This window comes from Capra hircus, chromosome 27 (genome assembly GCF_001704415.2).
Source record: "Capra hircus breed San Clemente chromosome 27, ASM170441v1, whole genome shotgun sequence".
NCBI classification, from domain to species: domain Eukaryota; kingdom Metazoa; phylum Chordata; class Mammalia; order Artiodactyla; family Bovidae; genus Capra; species Capra hircus.
The window spans coordinates 7333939-7352982 of record NC_030834.1 but is presented as its reverse complement, the minus strand read 5'-3'; the positions used below and the strand labels follow the sequence as shown (position 1 = coordinate 7352982).

General features: G+C 51.2%; 1 protein-coding gene across 2 annotated transcripts in view; it reads right to left on the bottom strand.

Moving 5' to 3' along the window:
- The window catches only part of SH2D4A (SH2 domain containing 4A), a 55212-nt gene that overhangs the window by 25149 nt on the left and 11019 nt on the right, over positions 1-19044 (bottom strand). For both annotated transcript variants that reach the window (XM_018042054.1, XM_018042053.1), the window contains exons 3-4: positions 13240-13399; positions 11954-12125 (exon numbers count right to left, since the gene is read on the bottom strand). In XM_018042054.1, coding sequence (XP_017897543.1) covers positions 11954-12125; positions 13240-13399 — 332 coding nt within the window. The remainder of the gene's footprint in view (positions 1-11953; positions 12126-13239; positions 13400-19044) is intronic.

Here is a 19044-nt window from a genome sequence, read left to right as displayed (position 1 = left end):
AAGAGGAAAAAGGGACCATCAATTTTACTGCTGAAAATACGGTGTGGTCCCCGTGGAGAGATTTCACTGAGACATGAATTAGGACAACGGAGACCCTAGAGATCTTTTCCCCATTCCTCTAACCTTGTTTCTAGCAAAATCTATACATGGAGACTCCTGGAGAGCCTGATCTGAAAATACAGTGTTTTGGTGTGTAATTTTACAGCACCTAACTTTAAATAATGCATTGTCTTGGCGCACTAAGTCACTTCAGTCATGTCCGACTCTGTGTGACTCTACGGACTGTAGCCCGCCAGGCTCCTCTGTCTGTGGGGATCCTCCAGGCAAGAATACTGGAGTGGGTTGTCAGGCCTTCCTCCAGAGGATCTTCCCGACCTGGGGACTGAACCCGAGTCTCTTACGTCTCCTGCATTGGCAGGCGGATTCTCTACCACGAGCACCACTTGGGAAGCCAGTCGTCTCTAGTGTCTGAGTTTATTTTGAGCAGAGCTCAGCATGGAACGGTCATGCCGCATGAAGGGCTGCCCACCAGCATCACACCTCACCCGCGACTCCTCCAAGCAACGTTCAGACAGCAGGACCGGAAAGTAACATCCTCAGAAACACAATTATCAGAGCTAGTCCAGGTTGTTAGGGCAACGTGCTTCAGATAGGAAAGCGTTTCAGAGGCCCCTCTTACATTTAAATATATTACCATGAATATTTATGTATTTACCATATATAATGGCAACCCACTCCAGTACGCTTGCCTGGAAAATCCCATGGACGGGGGAGCCTGGTGGGCTGCCGTCTTTGGGGTCGCACAGAGTCCGACATGACTGAAGCGACATAGCAGCAGCAAATATAACAGAAACATAACATACATAAGGAAAGCAATAAAGGATTGCTAAGAGAGTAGTCAGAGCCTTCAAACGTGGTTCACTTGGGAAGTCTTGACATAAAATAGGAACCCACCAATAAACAATAATAGAAACTTGGGGCTTTCCTGGTGGCTCAGTGGTAAAGAATCTGCCTGCCAACGCAGGAGACACGGGTTTGACCCCTGATCCAGGAAGATCCCACATGCCCCGGAGCAACTAAGTCCATGAGCCATAATTATTGGGCTTGTGCTTAGAGCCTGGGAGCCACAACTCCTGAGCCCAAGCAGAGAAAAGCTCGAGCAGTGATCAAGCACAGCCAAAAACAAACAAGTAAAATGATTTTTTAAAAATAATAATAATAGCAGCAGTTCTGTCGTATATCAAACTTTACGAAACACCTCTCTATGTCATTTCATCTGATTCTCACATCCAACCCAGTGACTTGTAACTACTTCACCTCCATTTTTCAGAACCAGAAACTGAGCCCCAGAGAGGTTCTCTGACTCAGGGTCTGTATCTTTCTCCCCAACATATGCTCTCCCGGTGAGGCAGATGAATGAATCAATGCTGGCATCACAGGCACAGCCCAGCATGAAGCTGTGTCAACAGTTTTATAATGCACAACTCTCAACCCCTGAACTGTTCTTCTCTTTTGTAATTCACTTTATATTAAGTTCTTTATATAACGTACTTCTTTTAAAACTCCAACAGCTTAAATGGCTTTTGGAGCTTCTCTGGTGGCTCAGATGGCAAAGAATTTGCCTGCAGAGCAAGAGATCTGGGTTCGATCTCTGGGTCAGGAAGATCCCCTGGAGAAGGGAATTGCCATTCCCCACCCACTCCAGTATTCTTGCCTGGGAAATCCCAAGGACAAGGAGCTTGGCAGGCTACAGTCCATGGGTCGCAAAGAGTTGGACTTGACTTGGTAACTAACATTTTCACTTTTTACTTTCAAAGGCTTAGGATTCTGTGAGTCTAGCTTATACAAAATTTTATTCTACAAACTACCATGAAATTCTATTACAGTTACACAAAGTCAGCTTGGGAAACTGTAACTCTGATTATGGCTCTACTCTTGAATTAATAAAATGGTCCCCGTTAATTCCTCAACTGTTTTTACTTGGAATATTCAATACTTTCTCACAAAAAATAATACTGAAATGCTTCCTTCATGTAGACTAGGAGGGAACAGACATCAAGGGACATGGTTAGTGGTTTGGAATTTTATCTCCTTTTTTTGTTCACATCCAACTCAACCCTCAAAATTCCAAGTGCATTTCAGGAGCACATTTCCCCTCCTGTCCGCAGTGGTTTCCTCATTATTAGTCCCTCTGGGGGACCGGGAACACATCTGTCTGCAGACAAGAGCCAGCTGCCCCATGAGGGCTCCACCAAGCCCTGGCACAGGGCATCTACCCCTCGGTGGAGGCGGGCTCTCCACCTGGATACTACCTGCCAAGGTTAAGCCACCGAGGGAGCTATGCTAACACTACTTTTCACTCTTCTTTTACAATTTTATTTGTTTTTGGCTGGGCTGGGTCTTCATGGCTGCACAAGCTTTTCTCTAGTTGCGGCGAGTGGGGGCTACTCTCCAGGGGCAGTGTGTGGGCCTCTCACTGTGGTGGCTTCTCATTTCAGAGTCCAGGCTCTAGGGCGCGCGGGCTTCAGCAGCTGTGGCCCCCGGGCGCTAGGGCACCGGCTCAGTAGGTGTGGTGCGTGGGCTCAGTTGCTCCTCTGCATGTGCTATCTTCCCAGATTAGGGATTGAACCCATGTCTCCTGCTTGGCAGGGGGACTCTTTCCCACTGGGCTGGGGAAGCCCTATTTTTCACTCTCAATAGAAAGCCTGTGCCACAGAGAACCCCAAACTTTGGTTGCCAGACAGCAGTGCCTCGAGATGGATAAAAGTCCAAAAGTAAAAACCAAGCATTTTCTTTTCCATCCTGTCCAAGTGGCCTGATTGCAACATCTCGTTTCTGAGTCTCTCCTTTACAAGCAACCGAAATCCAGCTTCAGAGAATTACTGGTGACCAAGTAGACAGCAAGCTTAACAACGTTGCTCTGGAAGGGACGAGGGAGGTAAGGAAGAAGGGAAACCTGAGAGGAAGCCTTTCTCCACGTCTGCATGTCATCTTACAGGTACTGCTTCACTGCTCTCTACGAAGGGAACATCACCTACAAGTCAGAGTAACACCTCAAAACACAACTGGACGCCACACCTTTCAAGGCCGACTTTACAATCAAAGCACACGTTTCAGCGTCATGTTTTTTTCATCAGTTGCTTTGACAGGTGCAAAAGCAGGTACCAGAGCCTTGGGCAGTGTGGGAGGTGTGTGCGTGTGCATATGTGTGTGTGTGTTTGTGTGCACGCGCGCATGTACACTAGGAGTGGAAAGGCAAGCGGTCTCATCTCCAGCTCCATGTGGTTAAAGATGATACAACATTTGATAGGGAAGAGTCCTGCTCAAGGATTTTTAATATGCTAGCTTCAAGGTCGTTTTCTCTTTTTTTGGAATGCTTTGATTTCCAGATGTTTGTCTTTTAATATTTTAAAAATCTCCTGTTTTGCAATACTGTCCACTTTGAAGGCCATTTCTGTAAAAACAAGTAATTTTCTGGAAATAAAATCTAAAAGTGAGCAGATAGTTTTATTCAAGGTCCTCTTTGGGGCAAGAACAGTCAGTCTACTAATGGAGAGTCAGTGCCCAGCCTACAAATCACCCGACACAGACACACACAAGGGCTTATCTTTGAATTAGCACCCCAGCCACCCCTCTCCCGACCACATTCAGACAGTCCTGCTCCCTCCCATATTCTCCTGCAGGAAGGGGTTACACTCTGACTGCTTCGGGGGGATGGGAGGCTGTCAACATGGGGGGTCCCTAAGGGTCTCTCTGCTCAGCAGAAGGGTGCTCCTGGTTCTTCCTAAACTCCCCCGGGGAGGGTGCCTGTTCGCACGGTGCTTCTCCTGCCATTTCTCGGGCTCCGATTAAGTCCCCATCAGACTTGTCTCTGCCTGAGAACGGCCTCTGCTTCCCAACCTGCCTGTCTCAGAACCTGGCTGGGTGACAACTCAGTTCCGCTATTTATCATCACCTCCCGCTCAGCGACAGACTCTGAGCAACGCTGGAGTGTTTGCTGTCCTCCACAGAGAACCACAACACTCTCACTAAACGTTAAGCAGACCATCAGTTCTGAGTCTCCCAAGTGCTGTCACCACTGCCAAGAGCAAGGGCAGGGCAGGTATTCTGCAGAAGGTAACAGCTTTCGGAATACACGCCACGCGGTCAGCCCTGATCTAGGCATCTTTTCTGCCTCCTCCTCAACTGCGCAACCACACAGCCTCCGGCTGCCTCTACCCTCTCCTCTGAAAAATGACAAGGATCACGGCTGTGCTCGTCGTGAGAGCAGCATCTTACAGCTGAAGGGCTTCAGGGGACAATTCTTGCTGCTTCCATGAGATAAGACTAGGAAAGTGTCTACATACATGTTTTCCAGCTTCCTTTGTAAAGGAACAATATTGCTAATTTAATCCCTATTTTATGGTGGGAACTGATTCCACTAGAGTGACAGAGCTGCTTCAAAGGGGGAAGCCCCCATTCCCAGACCAGCAGTCTATTGTGTCAGCTCTACAGTTTCAAGAAATCCGGTACTTAATCAGCCAGTCTTACTTTTGGCCATCCATTTATTAAAATGAAAATTTTAAGTTTACATAAATATATTCTTAAAAAACATTTTTTAAAAGATTATCTTGAGTGATAGAGATACTGGACCCCAAGTTTTCTAAATCCTGAAGCAGGGGTTAAACAACTCTTCTCACATCCCCAGATATGCTCCTTGCTTCCCCGGTGGCTCCGTTGGTAAAGGATCTGCTTGCACTGTAGGAGACCCAGGTTCGATTTCCGGGTCGGGAATATCCCCTGGAGAAGGAAGTGGCAACCCACTCCAGTACTCTTGCTGGGAGAATCCCATGGACTATAGCCTGCCAGGCTCCTCTGTCCACGGGGTCCCAAGAGTCGGACACGACTTAGCAACTAAACCACCACGACCAAATATAAGGGTGAAGCAGAAAGTCTCTACCCTCAGAACTGAGGCAAACCTTTCATTGTTCTAGAAGACACCTCCTTGGATAAAGCCATCTGCAGATGAAGATATAAAATAAAGCATTGTTCCATTGGTACAGAACGGTCCAGTTGCAGACCTAAAGACTGGGTTGTTCACTGCTCTGGTTCCATGAAAGGAACCATACAGGTCTCTACATTTTTTATATGTAGGGAGATCAACTAGGCCCAGGTAGGCCAAGAGATACGAGTTTGAGTTTGGGGGTGAAGGGCTGTGGGGAAAAGCTCAGGATACGACAGCCAGTTGACTAGGGAGGACATAATTTGTACTTTATTTCCAGACAGGAGGCCGGCTTAACCTCACCTTGTACTGCTGGGTCTGGACCTCACAATCCTGCCCAATTCCCACTCAGAGGTGAACATCCAGTCCCGGTGACATGATTTACCCAGTGAAACTGCATAGAAACTCTCTTTAACAGCTGCAGAGACCTGAGAAGATATTCACATTCAGGACACACAGGCAGGAGAGTTGATTAGAATCATGAGTATTTAGAGTTAGAAGGAAACTCGCGAAGATTCCTCTCCGCAAACAGAGCATCTGTGGACAGAGCACAACGAAGGGGCCCTGGCTGCGGGGAGGAGAGCTGCGATCCATTAGTGATGTCTGTGCGGACAGGGCAGAAAAGAGGAAGGGGCCCTGGCTGCAGGGAGGAGAGCTGCGATCCATTAGTGATGTCTGTGCGGACAGGGCAGAAAAGAGGAAGGGGCCCTGGCTGCAGGGAGGAGAGCTGCGATCTATTAGTAATGTCTGTGCGGACAGGGCGCAAAAGAGGAAGGGGCCCTGGCTGCAGGGAGGAGAGCTGCGATCCATTAGTGATGTCTGTGCAGGTGCAGGCGTGGGAGCGGTCTTGTGCTCCCTGGCGACAGACCATTTAAACGCCTCTCAATTGGATCTGCATATTTTTCCCTCAGAGTGTGCCCAGACAGTCACTCATGTCCAACTCTTTGCCACCCCATGGACTGTAACCCGCCAGGCTCCTCTGTCCATGGGATTCTCTGGGCAAGAATACTGGAGTGGGGTGCCAGCTCCTCCTCCAGAGGATCCCTCAGAGCGTAAGCATTTAAAAAATATCTCTTGTTCTAATCCATTCTTGTGCATTAAAAAATTTTTTTCAGGGTCTTAAATTTTTAAATTTGCTTGTAATCTTTACATTCGTAAATTTGTAGCAATGAGGTAATTTTATTAAAAGGGAATTTGTTATGGGTGAACTTGATTTAATAAAAATCAAACGTAAACATTTGTATTTGCACCCAAAATATCCAAAGTAGACTAGTCAGTCATTATAAAATGTACTATGTGATGCTATTAAGTAATTGGTCAATACAATGTATATTAGTTTATATAGATAAATGGGTGAATAGGTAGGGAGGCAGGTCAGATGGATGGGTAAATGGTTAGATAGCTTTTGGATGATTAACACATGCTCATATAGTTTAAAAAAAATCATTGCTAACAAAGATAAATACTACATGTCTGACTCTTTGTGACCCTGTGGACTGTAGCCTACCAGGCTCCTCCATCCATGGAATTTACCAGGCAAGAACACTGGACTGGTTTGCCATTCCCTTCTCCAGGGGATCCTCCCGACCCAAGGATTGAACCCGGGTCTCCCACATTGCAAGCAGACACTTTACCATCTGAGTCACCAGTGATTTGGATACATTTTCATTAAAAAGTTATATTTTTCAAATACTGGGGAGAAGAAGCTTCTCACTTTACAGATAAGGAAAAACAAACTCCTGCAGACACAGAATGAGAATGAAAGCCCAGTTCTGAGTCCATTTACCTACCGTGCTTGCCCTCATTATGCCACCACAGCACAAAAGTCTACTCCAAGTCCCCAGTCGCTACGAACAATTCTGAAATCCAACGAGTTCTGAGTGTACACAACTTATCCTGAGGAGCAAACGTGACTTGGACTACCATGAGGGCACTTACAGTATTTACTGTCACTGATTAGAATGTAACTAGGCTCTACTGGGGACACTACATATTACACGGTATAGACACAGCATCACGGTATAGACACAGCATTTCTTTTATGAAGTCTGAAAAAATCTGAAATCTAAAATGCATCTGGCCCAGGGGTTTGGATAACGGAGGGCAGGCCAGTACTGATGAGCCCTCCGCCTTCAGGGTGTGGTGGGCAATGAAAGTCAAAGTCGCTCAGTCGTGTCCAACTCTTTGTGACCCCATGGACTATACAGCCCATGGAATTCTCCAGGCCAGAATACTGGGGTGGGTAGCCTTTCCCTCCTCCAGGGGATCTTCCCAACTCAGGGATTGAACCCAGGTCTCCCACACTGAAGGTGAATTCTTTACCAGCTGAGCCACCAGGGAAGGAAAGCTATGCTTTTAATTTCTGGGGCTCAAAAAAAAGGCAGGTGCTTTTAATTCCTGGGGCTTCCCTGGTGGCTCAGTGGTAAAGAATCTGCCTGCCAATGCAGGAGACGAGAGTTCGATCTCTGGGTCGGGAAGATCCCCTGGAGAAAGAAATGGCAACCCAGTGCAGTATTCTTGCCTGGAGAATCCCATGGACGGAGGAGCTTGGCAGGCTACAGTCCATGGGGTCGCCAAAGAGTCGGTCACAACTTAGCAACTGAACAACAACAATTTTTAATCTCCAGTTTTTATAGAGGAGAAGACAGAGGCTCCAAGAGGTTCTGAGATTTGTCTGCTGGCCCTCGGGAGAAGCCGGGTCACACAGACTCAGCGCTGCCAGGCACGGGGCAGACACCAAATGGTCTGGCTGAGGCAGCAGCAGGGCTGGGCTGTAAGCTGTGGGGATACCGCCTTGATCCGCTTTCCACTCCCTGCTCACTCCCTCCCCTTTCTCTTTCTGTTTTCTTACAGAAGAAAGTCTACTGTTTAATTTGAAAGCCAGCAACATCTGGATCTGAAGCATTCCTGCTTTAGGAGGAAAAAAAGCAAAACCTCAAATCCCCAGGGTGTGATGGTGAGGGTGCAGCTGGTTCGTTCCCAGCAGAAGAGAGGGCCGGGCCCCGCCTGAAACACAGGCCCCACCCAGCCATGGGCCTGCCCCCTCCACTCCAAGAACACACCTGGTTTCACACCCCAGACAGCGGCTCTGAGGATGGAGTGGGATCCTGAAGCCAAGTCCTCCAGCAGCTGTCCAGGGACACCTGCACGTAAAGGGTCACATTCCTGCCCCAGCCACAATCGCCCCAGTTACTGGCACAAAAGCAAACCTGCCTTTTCACCGAAGACAATCCTGGGCTCCTGGCTATACCCTTAGGATGTGCTGTTTTCGCCTCTTGGCATCCTCTTAAGGTGATTTCATCTTATTCAAAATATTAGTGGGTAAAGAGAGCAGATGGGGCTTCTCTGGTGGCTTAGAAGGTAAAGAATCCACCTGCAATGCAAGAGATCCGGTTCGATCCCTGGATTGGGAAGATTCCCCTGGAGGAGGAAATAGCAATCCACTCCAGTATTCTTGCCTGGAGAATCCCATGGACAGAGGAGCCTGGCGGGCTACAGTCCATGGGGTCGCAAAGAGCTGGACACAACTGAGCGACTAACACTTTTCATTTTCAAAGAGAGCAGATAATGAAGGATTAACAGTGGGATTTGCCCTGAGTCCTACACCGGCCCAAAGGGGCCCCAGACTACATGTCTATCACCGTGTCTCCCACCTCCATACTTTCATAAGACAATCAGAGCAGAGCTGAAAAGGCACTGGCTGGTACAAACGCAGAGGCCCAGTCCACTCCCGTTGTTCAGTCGCTAAGTTGTGTCTGACTCTTTGTGACTTCATGGACTGCAGCACACCGGGCTTCCCCGTGCTCCACTGTCTCCCGGAGTTTGCTCAGATTCTTGTCCGTTGAGTTGGTGATGCCATCCAACCATCTCATCCTCTTTCGTCCCCTCTCCTACTGTCTTCAGTCTTTCCCAGCATCAGGGTCTTTTCCAATGAGTCAGCTCTTCTCACCCAGGTGGCCAAAGATTGGAGCTTTTTATGATTCTGGAAAATCGACTGTTCTTTAAATCCTCCCATGGTTATTCAGATAAGCATTATGATCACAAACTTCAATAAGAATGCTTGATAGTTTTTCTTTTCATAATAAATTTTAGGCCTTGTGTAGACAATGAAATTTTAAAGACATGACAATATCCTTTTATTGATAGATGCTATGGTTAAAGTTATATATTTTATTGGGCTCCAAAGTCACTGCAGACAGGGACTGCAGCCATGAAATTAAAAGACGATTGCTCCTTCGAAGAAAAGCTATGACAAACTTAGACAGTGTATTAAAAAGCAGAGACATCACTTTGCCAACAAAAGTTCCTATAATCAGAGCTGTGGTTTTTCCAGAAGTCATGAACAGACGTGAAAGCTGAACCACAAAAAAGGCTGAGCACCAAAGAACTGATGCTTTCAAACTGTGGTGCTGGAGAAGACTCTTGAGAGTCCCGTAGACTACAAAATCAAATAAGTCAATCCTAAAGGAAATCAACCCTGACTATTCACTGGAAGGACTGATGCTGAAGCTCCAATAATTTGGCCATGTGATGCAAAAAGCCAACTCATTGGAAAAGACCTTGATGCTGGGAAAGATTGAAGGCAAAAGGAGAAGAGGGTGGCAGAGGATGAGATGGTTAAATAGCAATACTCACTCAATGGACATGAATCTGGGAGAACTCTGGGAGATAGTGAAGGACAGGGAAGCCTGGTGTAATGCAGTCCATGGGATCACAAAGAGTCGGACAAGACTTATAACTGAACAACAATGGTTAAGTCACGGCTGCAACACAGATATCTTTACAGCAAAAGTCTGGACTGCATTTTGGAAACATGCATTGTCTCAGCTTCTCACCAGAGTTCTTTCCCGAGGAGCAGATCTGGAGAAGACAATGAATCTGTACATTGGAATTATGACGGGAGTGGGAGTTAGGGCAGATATATGAAAACGAGGACTTTCAGAGATTCGGGGGCAGATTAGTCTCTTCAGGCGTTAGTCTGTGCGTGTGCACACAGAAATCATACTCATGTTGTAAAATGAAATAATTCCACGAGAAAAAGCTTTGCAAACTCTATATCAAAATGTGCGTATTTTATTCTTTTATATAAAATCAGCTTCCCTGGTGGCTCAGACGGTAAGGAATCCACCTGCAATGCAGGGTTCAATCCCTGGGTAGGGAAGATACGCTGGAGAAAGAAATGGCAACCCACTCCAGTATTCCTGCTTGGAGAATCCCATGGAGGGAGGAGCCTGATGGGCTTACAGTTCACGGGTTGCAAAGAGTCGGACACGACTAAGCACGTATATAAAATCAACTTACATCTCCACCTCAAGGAGCGTGAGAAATACTGATGTTTCTAAGCCAGACTCAGACTAGTCTTTATGGCTAATGCATGCTGACGTATGGCAGAAACCAGCACAATACGGTAAAGCAATTATCCTTCATTAACAAACAAACAAACCAGCAACTCCTCCAGCATTTGGTTCCTGTTTATGCTGATGACACCCTCATGCCCCTAGGCGTCCAAGCTTGGAAACCTGTGGTAGAGACCTCGATCTGATGCAAGAATGCAAGACCTACTCTGATGCAAGAATGGCCAGTTCCAGAAATCACTGACAACTGGCAACCGTTCTTGCACAACAGGTCGCCCCCAAGAGCCTCCCTCTCTGGCCCCACCCGCCCTTCACTCCATCCCTGCCTCTGCACGCCAGCCACCCCAGCCACACAGCCCTGCCCAGTGGTCTCTCTGCTGGAACTTCCAGCCCCAGGCACCCTGTGCGGTCACCTCCAGCTCCGAGTCCCCTGCAGAGCCATTCTGCCCGCCCTGGTGATGCTCACGTCCCCGGGCTAAGAGCACAGAAACACACCCTGGTCCCTGGACCACTGCTTCCGCTTGAAATGACACTTTACGTGATGTCTCTCTTGCTTCCTCGGTTATGAAGTCCACAACAGCAGTGATCCCATTTTTACTCCTACGGTATAATCTCAGTCCTGGTACATAACGGTACTTGTTCACTGAATGAGTAAATCAATCATCCTGGGGTCTTCTCCTCCATGTACCCCCCACCCCCGCTCAACCTCCTCCAAGAAGTAAAGAGCGCACAGTACGCAGAGGGCCGGACCTCACAGGAGCCAGGCCGCTGCAAATCCCCTGCTAGCTCTCCGGGTAATTAAGTTCTTGGCAGAAGAAATAACTTCATTATCTAGTTTTATCATTCTTCCAAACCACAATCCCAGAAGCAAATTGCGTTTGAGCTCTTGTAAACCTGACACCTCAGAGAATTCATTCTCGCTCTAAGGACAGAGCTCTTGTGTAGAGGCCAACGGCTGTTCCACACACCAGGCAGACCCTATGAAACCAACGGGCCCTGATGCTTCGTCCTCAAAAGGGGTCAGGTCAGCCCGTTGCTCAAAAATCATTGACAACTGCCAACCATTCTTGCACAACAGGTCACCCGTGACCCTCCCTGTCTGGCCCCATCCACCCTTCACTCCATCATTGGAGTGAAGCAGGGGGGACTCATGAGGACACAGTCTAGATCCCGGAGGAGCCAGTGTCCCAGGCCCAGCAAACCGCAGCCTTAACCGCCAGACCTGGCCCTGCCCGCCCTGGTGAGGGGAGTTGGCCACGGTCTGCGCACGCCAGTCCCGGAGGCCACGGGACCAGGAGCTCTGCCGTCCACCAGCTGGCCCTTTGAGCTGACCCGTTACAGAAAAATGTAACAGGAAAAATATACCCCTGGGGATGTCTTAACAATGCAGTTTTCTATTTAGAGTTCTCTCCTCACACCTTCTCTCATGAAAAAGGGGGCTCTATGTTATTTGTGAGGAAGCAGGTGAGTCCATCCCCCTAAGGAATAACCGCAGGGCTTCAAGGCGGGAGGAGCCTTTTCCAGAAAAGCCCCTTTAGGATCCTGATGCCCCAGGGCCCTGACACCTCTGTCTCCCCGGTGTGAAGTTCCGCATGGTTTAGAGACGTGAAAGACTCACGGGTGCTTTCTGCTCTCCGAGTGGTGCAGCCGGCCTGCAGCCTCGGCCCGGCGTCCCCACCTCTGCCGCCTTCTCGCCCACGTTCCCGGTCTCCCCGGCACTGGGCGCCCGCCCCTCGGAGGACGGCAGCTTTGATTTCGAGCTGCTGCTGAGCTCTCCGGGCTGAGCTTTTCTGAGGAGAAACAAACGTGGGATTATCAAAACATATCCTGCAGTAAAGACAGCTTATCCCGCATCCAAGGCCCGGCAGCAGCCAGGACTGGAATCCAGGCCTGCCCGGCTCCCGAATCAGAAGCTGAACGGCCTGCCTTCTGTTCCAGAACAGAGCACACAGCCTTTGCGTCCACAGCAGCACAGAGTCCCTTTTTTTTCCCTGTGCGCCCACCTACGGCTGTGAAGTCACAGCCCTGGGGCACGGGACAGAGGCCCCGTCTGCTCCCGTTTCTCCTCTGACACAGGGCTGCCCACACTCAGGGGCAGGGGGCCCAGAAGCCACCCTAGCACCCCGGCAAAAGCGACCCACGCCCTGCCCCGTGTCTGCCACCCGTGACCTCCCTGTGTCTGCAGTGATTACGTTACTTCCTCACCCAGCACCTCCTCACTGTCCACAGAATGAGCTCCAGAGTCCTAAATCTGGCCTTCAAGGCATGAGAGAGTACCACCCCCATCACCCACGTGCACCCCAAACATGCAGACGGATTCACCATCATCCCACGTATCAAATACACTCTATCGAGGGGTCCTGAGGACCTCCTGCCTGCCTTCTCCCACCTGACCTCCTGCAGCTGGAAAACTATTTACCTTTCCAGGCTCTCCCCCTGGGATCAGGATGGGAGCCCCCAGGCTGGCCTGAGTCAGAGCGCACACAGCCCACGTGGCCGCTCGTTTTTCCTCCTGGACTGCAGGCTCCTGGACTGTCCCTGAGCACCCAGCGTGGACAGACCCCATCGGGCCTGCTCTCCTCAGGGGCCGCCCAGGAGCCTGAAGTCCGAGGGGGTACCGGAGCCTCACTCAATCCCACGACTGTGCTGCTCTTGCTCAACGTTAGGGAAGCCCAGGGTCACTGGGGAACCACGTCCACGACATCCCAGTGGGGACGCAGAACAGACGACGTGGTGGCCTCGTGAGTGAAGGGGGTCCCCCGGAGTCGGGAGGGAGAACTTTCCAGAAACTGGACACCGCCGCACGCCCTCGAGGCCCACCTGGCCCTCCCGCAGGCTCTATCAGCCAAGAGGCACGGCGGCCCCTCGGCCTGGCTGGGCCCTCCCGGCCCCGCGGGTCCACACCTGAGCTCCGGCGTCTCCTGCTCAGCCTTCAGCCTCGCCCTCTCCGCGAGGATCTCATCACAGATCACGTCGTAGGGTTTGTCCAGGTGATGTTCACCCATCACCCAGACCCAGACCTCATTGTCGGCTCCCAGCTTCCAGTGAACGGATTTGCTGTTGTCTGCAAGCAAAACAAGAATCTGGTTTGAAAAAGTATCTGCAGCCGTGGGTTAGGAGGTTTTCCCCCGTTCAAGTATTTAAAGATCAGATGAAGCGAAGCACGTCCAACATGCTCTGAGCAAGCAACCCCGTTCCAGGGTGGTGGCTGGAATGTCTGTTTTAAATCATGATGAGTGTGGGTTCTGCACGTGCCCTCTTTACGAGTCAAGACCCCGAGATGGGAAGACCACTGTCTGCATTATCTCTAGGGTAACAGAGCCAACATCAGACCCCTGAACCTCCGAAGCCTAAGAATCTCCCTGCAACCCAGCTGCTCTAGGGCATGGCGGGTCCACCATATTCCTAGGACTCCACTGCTGGGTCCAAGGCATGCGTTTTAGAGTTAGACCAGCTTTGCTTTAAACCCTAGCCCTGCCACTTAGCCGTACAACTTGGACAAATCATTTAATCTCCCTAAGCCTCAGTTTCTCGTCCACACAACGGGAACGCTAATGTTGCTCTGGAGGACAGCCGTTGGGGGAGGCAGCCGTGGGGCAGGTCCCCGGTTGTCTGACGCAGGACAGCGCTCAGCAGAGGCGGGTGCAACCGCTCCTCTGTGCTGTTGGCGGGCATGGTAGCTGAGAGACTCGCAGTAGCCGTGAGAGATGACATACCCAGAGTGGGAGACGTGGGGAAGCTCCTAGAATAACCCCGTTCCCTGCTGGTTGCACAGGCTGTATTTACCTTCTAATTCCTGCTCCTCCAATGGACACATCAGGCTCCCTGACACCCAGGATGGTGGGTTATCCCCTGGATAAGTCGGGGGACAGGCAGTCCTAAGTCTGAAGGTCCTGAAGGGGACTCACCAGGGCCATGAGGGACCTCAGCTCGTCCTCGTCCACATGCCTGAGCCCGAGGACACACACTCGCCAGCGCTGCTGAATGTGTGATGGGGGGCAGCTGCCAGAACGCAGGCCAGGCCGGGGGAGGGTCACAGGAAGCGGAGGCCAGCTTCCCACGAAAGAGTCTCCATCCAGCAGACGCAGAACCAGCATCCTGCTGTGGACTGAGGATGGGGCCACTCGGGGCCAGCCTAGCTCTTCCTCTGGGTGCCTTCTGCCCTCGGGGCTATGGAGATGCTCTGGGTACAACAACGTTCTCAGTAGGACAGTCAAGATATCCCTGGGGGCTCAGGGGTAAAGAATCCACCTGCCAACGCGGGAGACATGGGTTCGATCCCGGGGCTGGGAAGATCCCCCATGCCGCAGAGCAACTAAGCCTGTGTACCACAAGTCTTGAGCCTGAGGCTTTGAGCCTGGGAACCGCAACAAGAGAAGCCACTGCAACGAGAACACACACCGCAACCAGAGAAAAGCAGATGCAGCAATGAGGACCCCGCACAGTCAAAAACTAAATAAATGAAATCACTAAAAATAAATAGGATGTTGGGGGGCAGGGAGGAGGAGTCAGTCTGTGCTCACAGGTGGACGCAGGAATGAGGGAAGGTCAGTCCCAGGTGGGCCCTGGCTGGGGAGGCCAGGTCAGCTCTGGCTCGTTGAGGAGATGCCCACAGGTTCCTTCACCGTGGGACACCAGCATCCCTCACAAAGCCCCCGCACTGCCCGCTCTGGGGCAGCTAAGAATGTTCCCACTGCATCTACCTCTCCATCTTCACCTAACCACCCTCTGCCAACAGTTCTGGCAGCAGGAGGAAGGTGGCTGGAGACGGCGTGGCTGAGAGCCGGGGGGGCGGGAGGGGCCCAGGGGTCCCTGCCAGCCCCTCTCGGGACAGCAACACACGCTGCCCCTAAACCGTGTCTGAGGGCATAACGCAGGGCACATGGGGGCCGTAACTCCTGCTGGGGGAGGCCCTGCTCCGGGGGAGAGGAATCCAGAAACCCTATGAACACAGGAGGGGCTAAGAGGCAAAGGGGAGGGGCAGCCAAGGGGAGGACAGAGCCCCTGTTCCTCTAAGACGGTGGGGGAGGCGTAAAGAGACGACAGCTCTGGGGCAAGAAGGAAGGGGGTTATTGGACGTATCAGAGAGCAGCCCTGACAGGAGTCTCTGCTCTGACGGCCCCTCTCCTTCGGGGCAAAGACACTAGGGTCCTCGGGGGGTCCACACAGCTCTCTGAACCCAGGGAGGGGGTCATTCTAGTAAAGGGAGTATCAGCCTGGCGCCCCCGGCTTTGTGCCAAGACAAGGAGGGCTGTCTCCCACGACGTTCCCACAGCGTCCCTAAGGCTGGCGGGGTGCAGAGCTGGGTGCTGCAGGGTGCACGGGGTGAGACACCATCCTGCAGGTCACCAGGGCTTGGGAGAGGAGGACAGGATGGCTGGTCACCGACTTGATGACCTTTGCCACCTGTCTACCTCGTGCCAGGCCCTGAGGTGGATGCGCTACAGACACTTGCAGACAAGGGCAGGCAGGCAGCTTCTCAAGCCTCGTCAGCTCTGGTGGAGACAGACCAGTCCCAGCTCTCAGGGACTCACGTTCCAGCTGAAGGAGGCAGGCGCTGGACCGCTGGTTAGTTACGAAAGTAGCAGGACTGAGACAGTGATGAAGCTAGTCACTCAGCTGTGTCTTGGGACCCCATGGACTGTAGCCTGCCAGGCTCCTCTGTCCATGGGATTCTCCAGGCAAGAATACTGGAATGGGTTGCCATTCCCTTCTCCAGGGGATCTTTCCAAGCCAGGGATCAAATCTGGGTCTCCTGCATTGCAGGCAGATTCTTTACCATCTGAGCCACCTGGCTGAGGGAGGGGTGTTAAAGCGTTAGCGACGGGGTCTGGTGGGCAGGGGGACGTACTCTGTGACCAGGCGAGAGTACATCAAACGAGGACTTAGAGAAGGCAGGGAGCTTCGAAAGGGCAGAGAAGAAATAAGAAGTTCCTGGCGTTCAGCTAGGGAGGCTGGGTATGGAATTTAGACAGAGAACAGAGCGGGTTTGGTGCTGGACAGGAGGAACAGTGTGACCGAAGCCCAGGGACGGGAACTGGCGAGGGGGCACGTGGAATCGGGGTCTCTGCCAGAGCTGACGAGCCTTGAGAAGCTGCCTGGCTGTGGGCTGAGGTCACACGGGGAGCGGGGGCCCGCTTGGCACAGGCCCCGGACGCCCGGCAAAGGGGTTTACGTGGAGGGCCTGTGTTGCATAACTCCAGAAAGCTGTACGAAAATCCCAGTGTCTACGGCACTTTATTTCTCCAGTCTGAGTTTCCTCTTTGATAAAACAGAGGCGATGAGTCTGAACTCACAGACAAGTGCTCAAAAAGAATTAATTCCATGTTCTTGGTCTGAGGGACCAACCAAGAGTCCACAACTGTCAGACACGGCACCACAAAACTCCCAGAAGAGAACACAGACAAAACATTCTCTGACATAAATCGTAACTATTTTCCTAGCTCAGTCTCCCAAGGCAAAAGAAATAAAAGCAAAAATAAACAAATGGGACCTAATCAAACTTAGACGCTTTTGCACAGCAAAGGAAAACCATCAACACAATGAAAAGACAACCTATGGATCGGGAGGAAATATTTGCAAACAATGTGACCAACGAGGCTTAATTTCCAAAATAAACAAACAGCTCATACAGCTCGAAACCAAAAACAAAATAAAACAAAAAACCACCCAATCAAAATGTGAGCAGAGAACCTAAACAGATGTTTTTCTGAAGAAGACATACATATGGCCAACAGGCACATAAGGAGATGCTCAACATCACTAATTATTACAGAAATGCAAATCAAAACTACAATAAGGTATCAGCTCACACTGGTCAGAACAGCCATCATCAAAAAGATTGCAAATAATAAATGGTGAGAGGGTGTGGAGAAAGGGAAACCCAGCTTCTCTGTTGGTGGCAGCCAAAGCTGGGACAACCAGTATGAAAACAGTACGGAAGTTCCTTAAAAAACTAAAGCTACCATTCGACCCAGAAACCCCACTCCTGGGCCTATAGGTGCCTTCCACCAACCCTGGGCTGTAGCGTCCATGTGCTGCCTGAACTCCCAACGCCCAAGGAACTGCCTGCCACTCTGGCCGCTCCTCGTGGTCACTCACCTCTGACCCAGAAACCAGAGGGCAGATGCCTGGCCGGCAGGGCCTCCGGGATTTGGGTGCTACAGCCACGTTCCTTCCGACCAATGCCGTGCCAGGTCTGCCCTGAAATACGTGGAGCATCACCGAGGCTGTTAGCAACCCTACTCGGCCGTGAGGAAACTGAGGCTCAGGGAAGGGTAAGTTCCTTGTCTGGGATTGCAGAGCTGATGCAGTGGAACCAGAATTCCTTACCTGACTGTGAGGCAGTAAAACCTGTGTTTAGAGCCACCTCTGATGCACTGTCCAAACTGAAATATATTTGAGAGCAAAAAAAGGAAACCCACCAACAGGAAAGGCAGGAAATGAATGTTTGCAGGGCTCTGCTGAGCGAGCTGGGTACGGGGTCACCGTCTCGGCCCTGCAGAGCAGGACACCGCCAGCCCCACGTTTCAGTGAAGACCAAGGCCCAGTCCTGGGCTTCCCTGGTGGCTCAGCAGTAAAGAATCTGCGTGCAATATAGGAGCCAGAGGAGATGCGGGTTCAGTCCCTCGGTTGGGAAGATCCCCTGGAGGAGGGCATGGCAACCCACTCCAGTATTTGTGCCTGGAGAATCCCCATGGACAGAGGAGCCTGAGGGCTACAGTCCATAGGGTCACAAAAGAATCGGGACACGACTGAAGCAATTTAGCACAGTAAGGCCCAGTCCTATGGGGACTTCCCTGAAGGTAGTGCGGGTAATAATTCTGCGAGTCTGTGTTTTAAACCTTTGAAAATATTTATTCTAGAGACAAAAGGAACAGAAAGGGAGCTGGAGAACCCACAGGGCGCCACCATCCCGGGCAGCAGGTGGTGGCACAGACAAGCGAGTAGGTCACTCAGGTGGGAGGCCGGCTGGCTCCAGGGGGTGAAGGGAACATCCGAGTGGGCATCTGAGTCCAGCACTCCACACGTGAGACTCAAGGCCGTCACACTATCCAGCCCAGAGTGAGCCCAGAGCGGGCTGGGACCAGCGGCTCAGAGCAGAGTCAGATCTGACGTTCAAACCCGGACTCCACCGGTGACCCGCCCACATCACTTTCTCCAAGTCTGTTTCCTTATTTGTAAGAATCAGGTGGCGGGCAACGTTCACTTCCCTGGATTCTTACAAAGATTAAATGAAATGACATCAACACAAGGGCCTGGCACTTGCTAACAGACCCACAGGGTGGTAGGGAGAACCTCCGTGGGATGGAGCAATGGGAGTGTGCTGAGACAGGGAGTAACCAGGGGACTCCAGGCTTCCGGCTTTGGTGACTCAAAGGAAAGCGGGCTGCTGATCACGGTGGGGACTGAGAGGCAGGAGCAGGCCTGGGGCTGGTGGGGGAGAGAGAGCTGGGATGATGCTGAAGAACCTGGTTTTGCATCAAGGGCCCAAGGGTCTTCTGAGCAGAGATGTCGTTGGGTAACTGATACGAGACCAATGCTCAGATAAGAGGTCTGGTTTCGAAATACAGGTGTGAGACTCCATAAAGAGAAGAAAAGGTGCCCCAGGGAGGGAGTACAGAGACCCTGACCTAGTCAGGGGAGTCTGTGAATGCGGCTCAGGGAATCTGTCAACACCGGGAAACTCTGCAGCAAATGCCCTCTGTA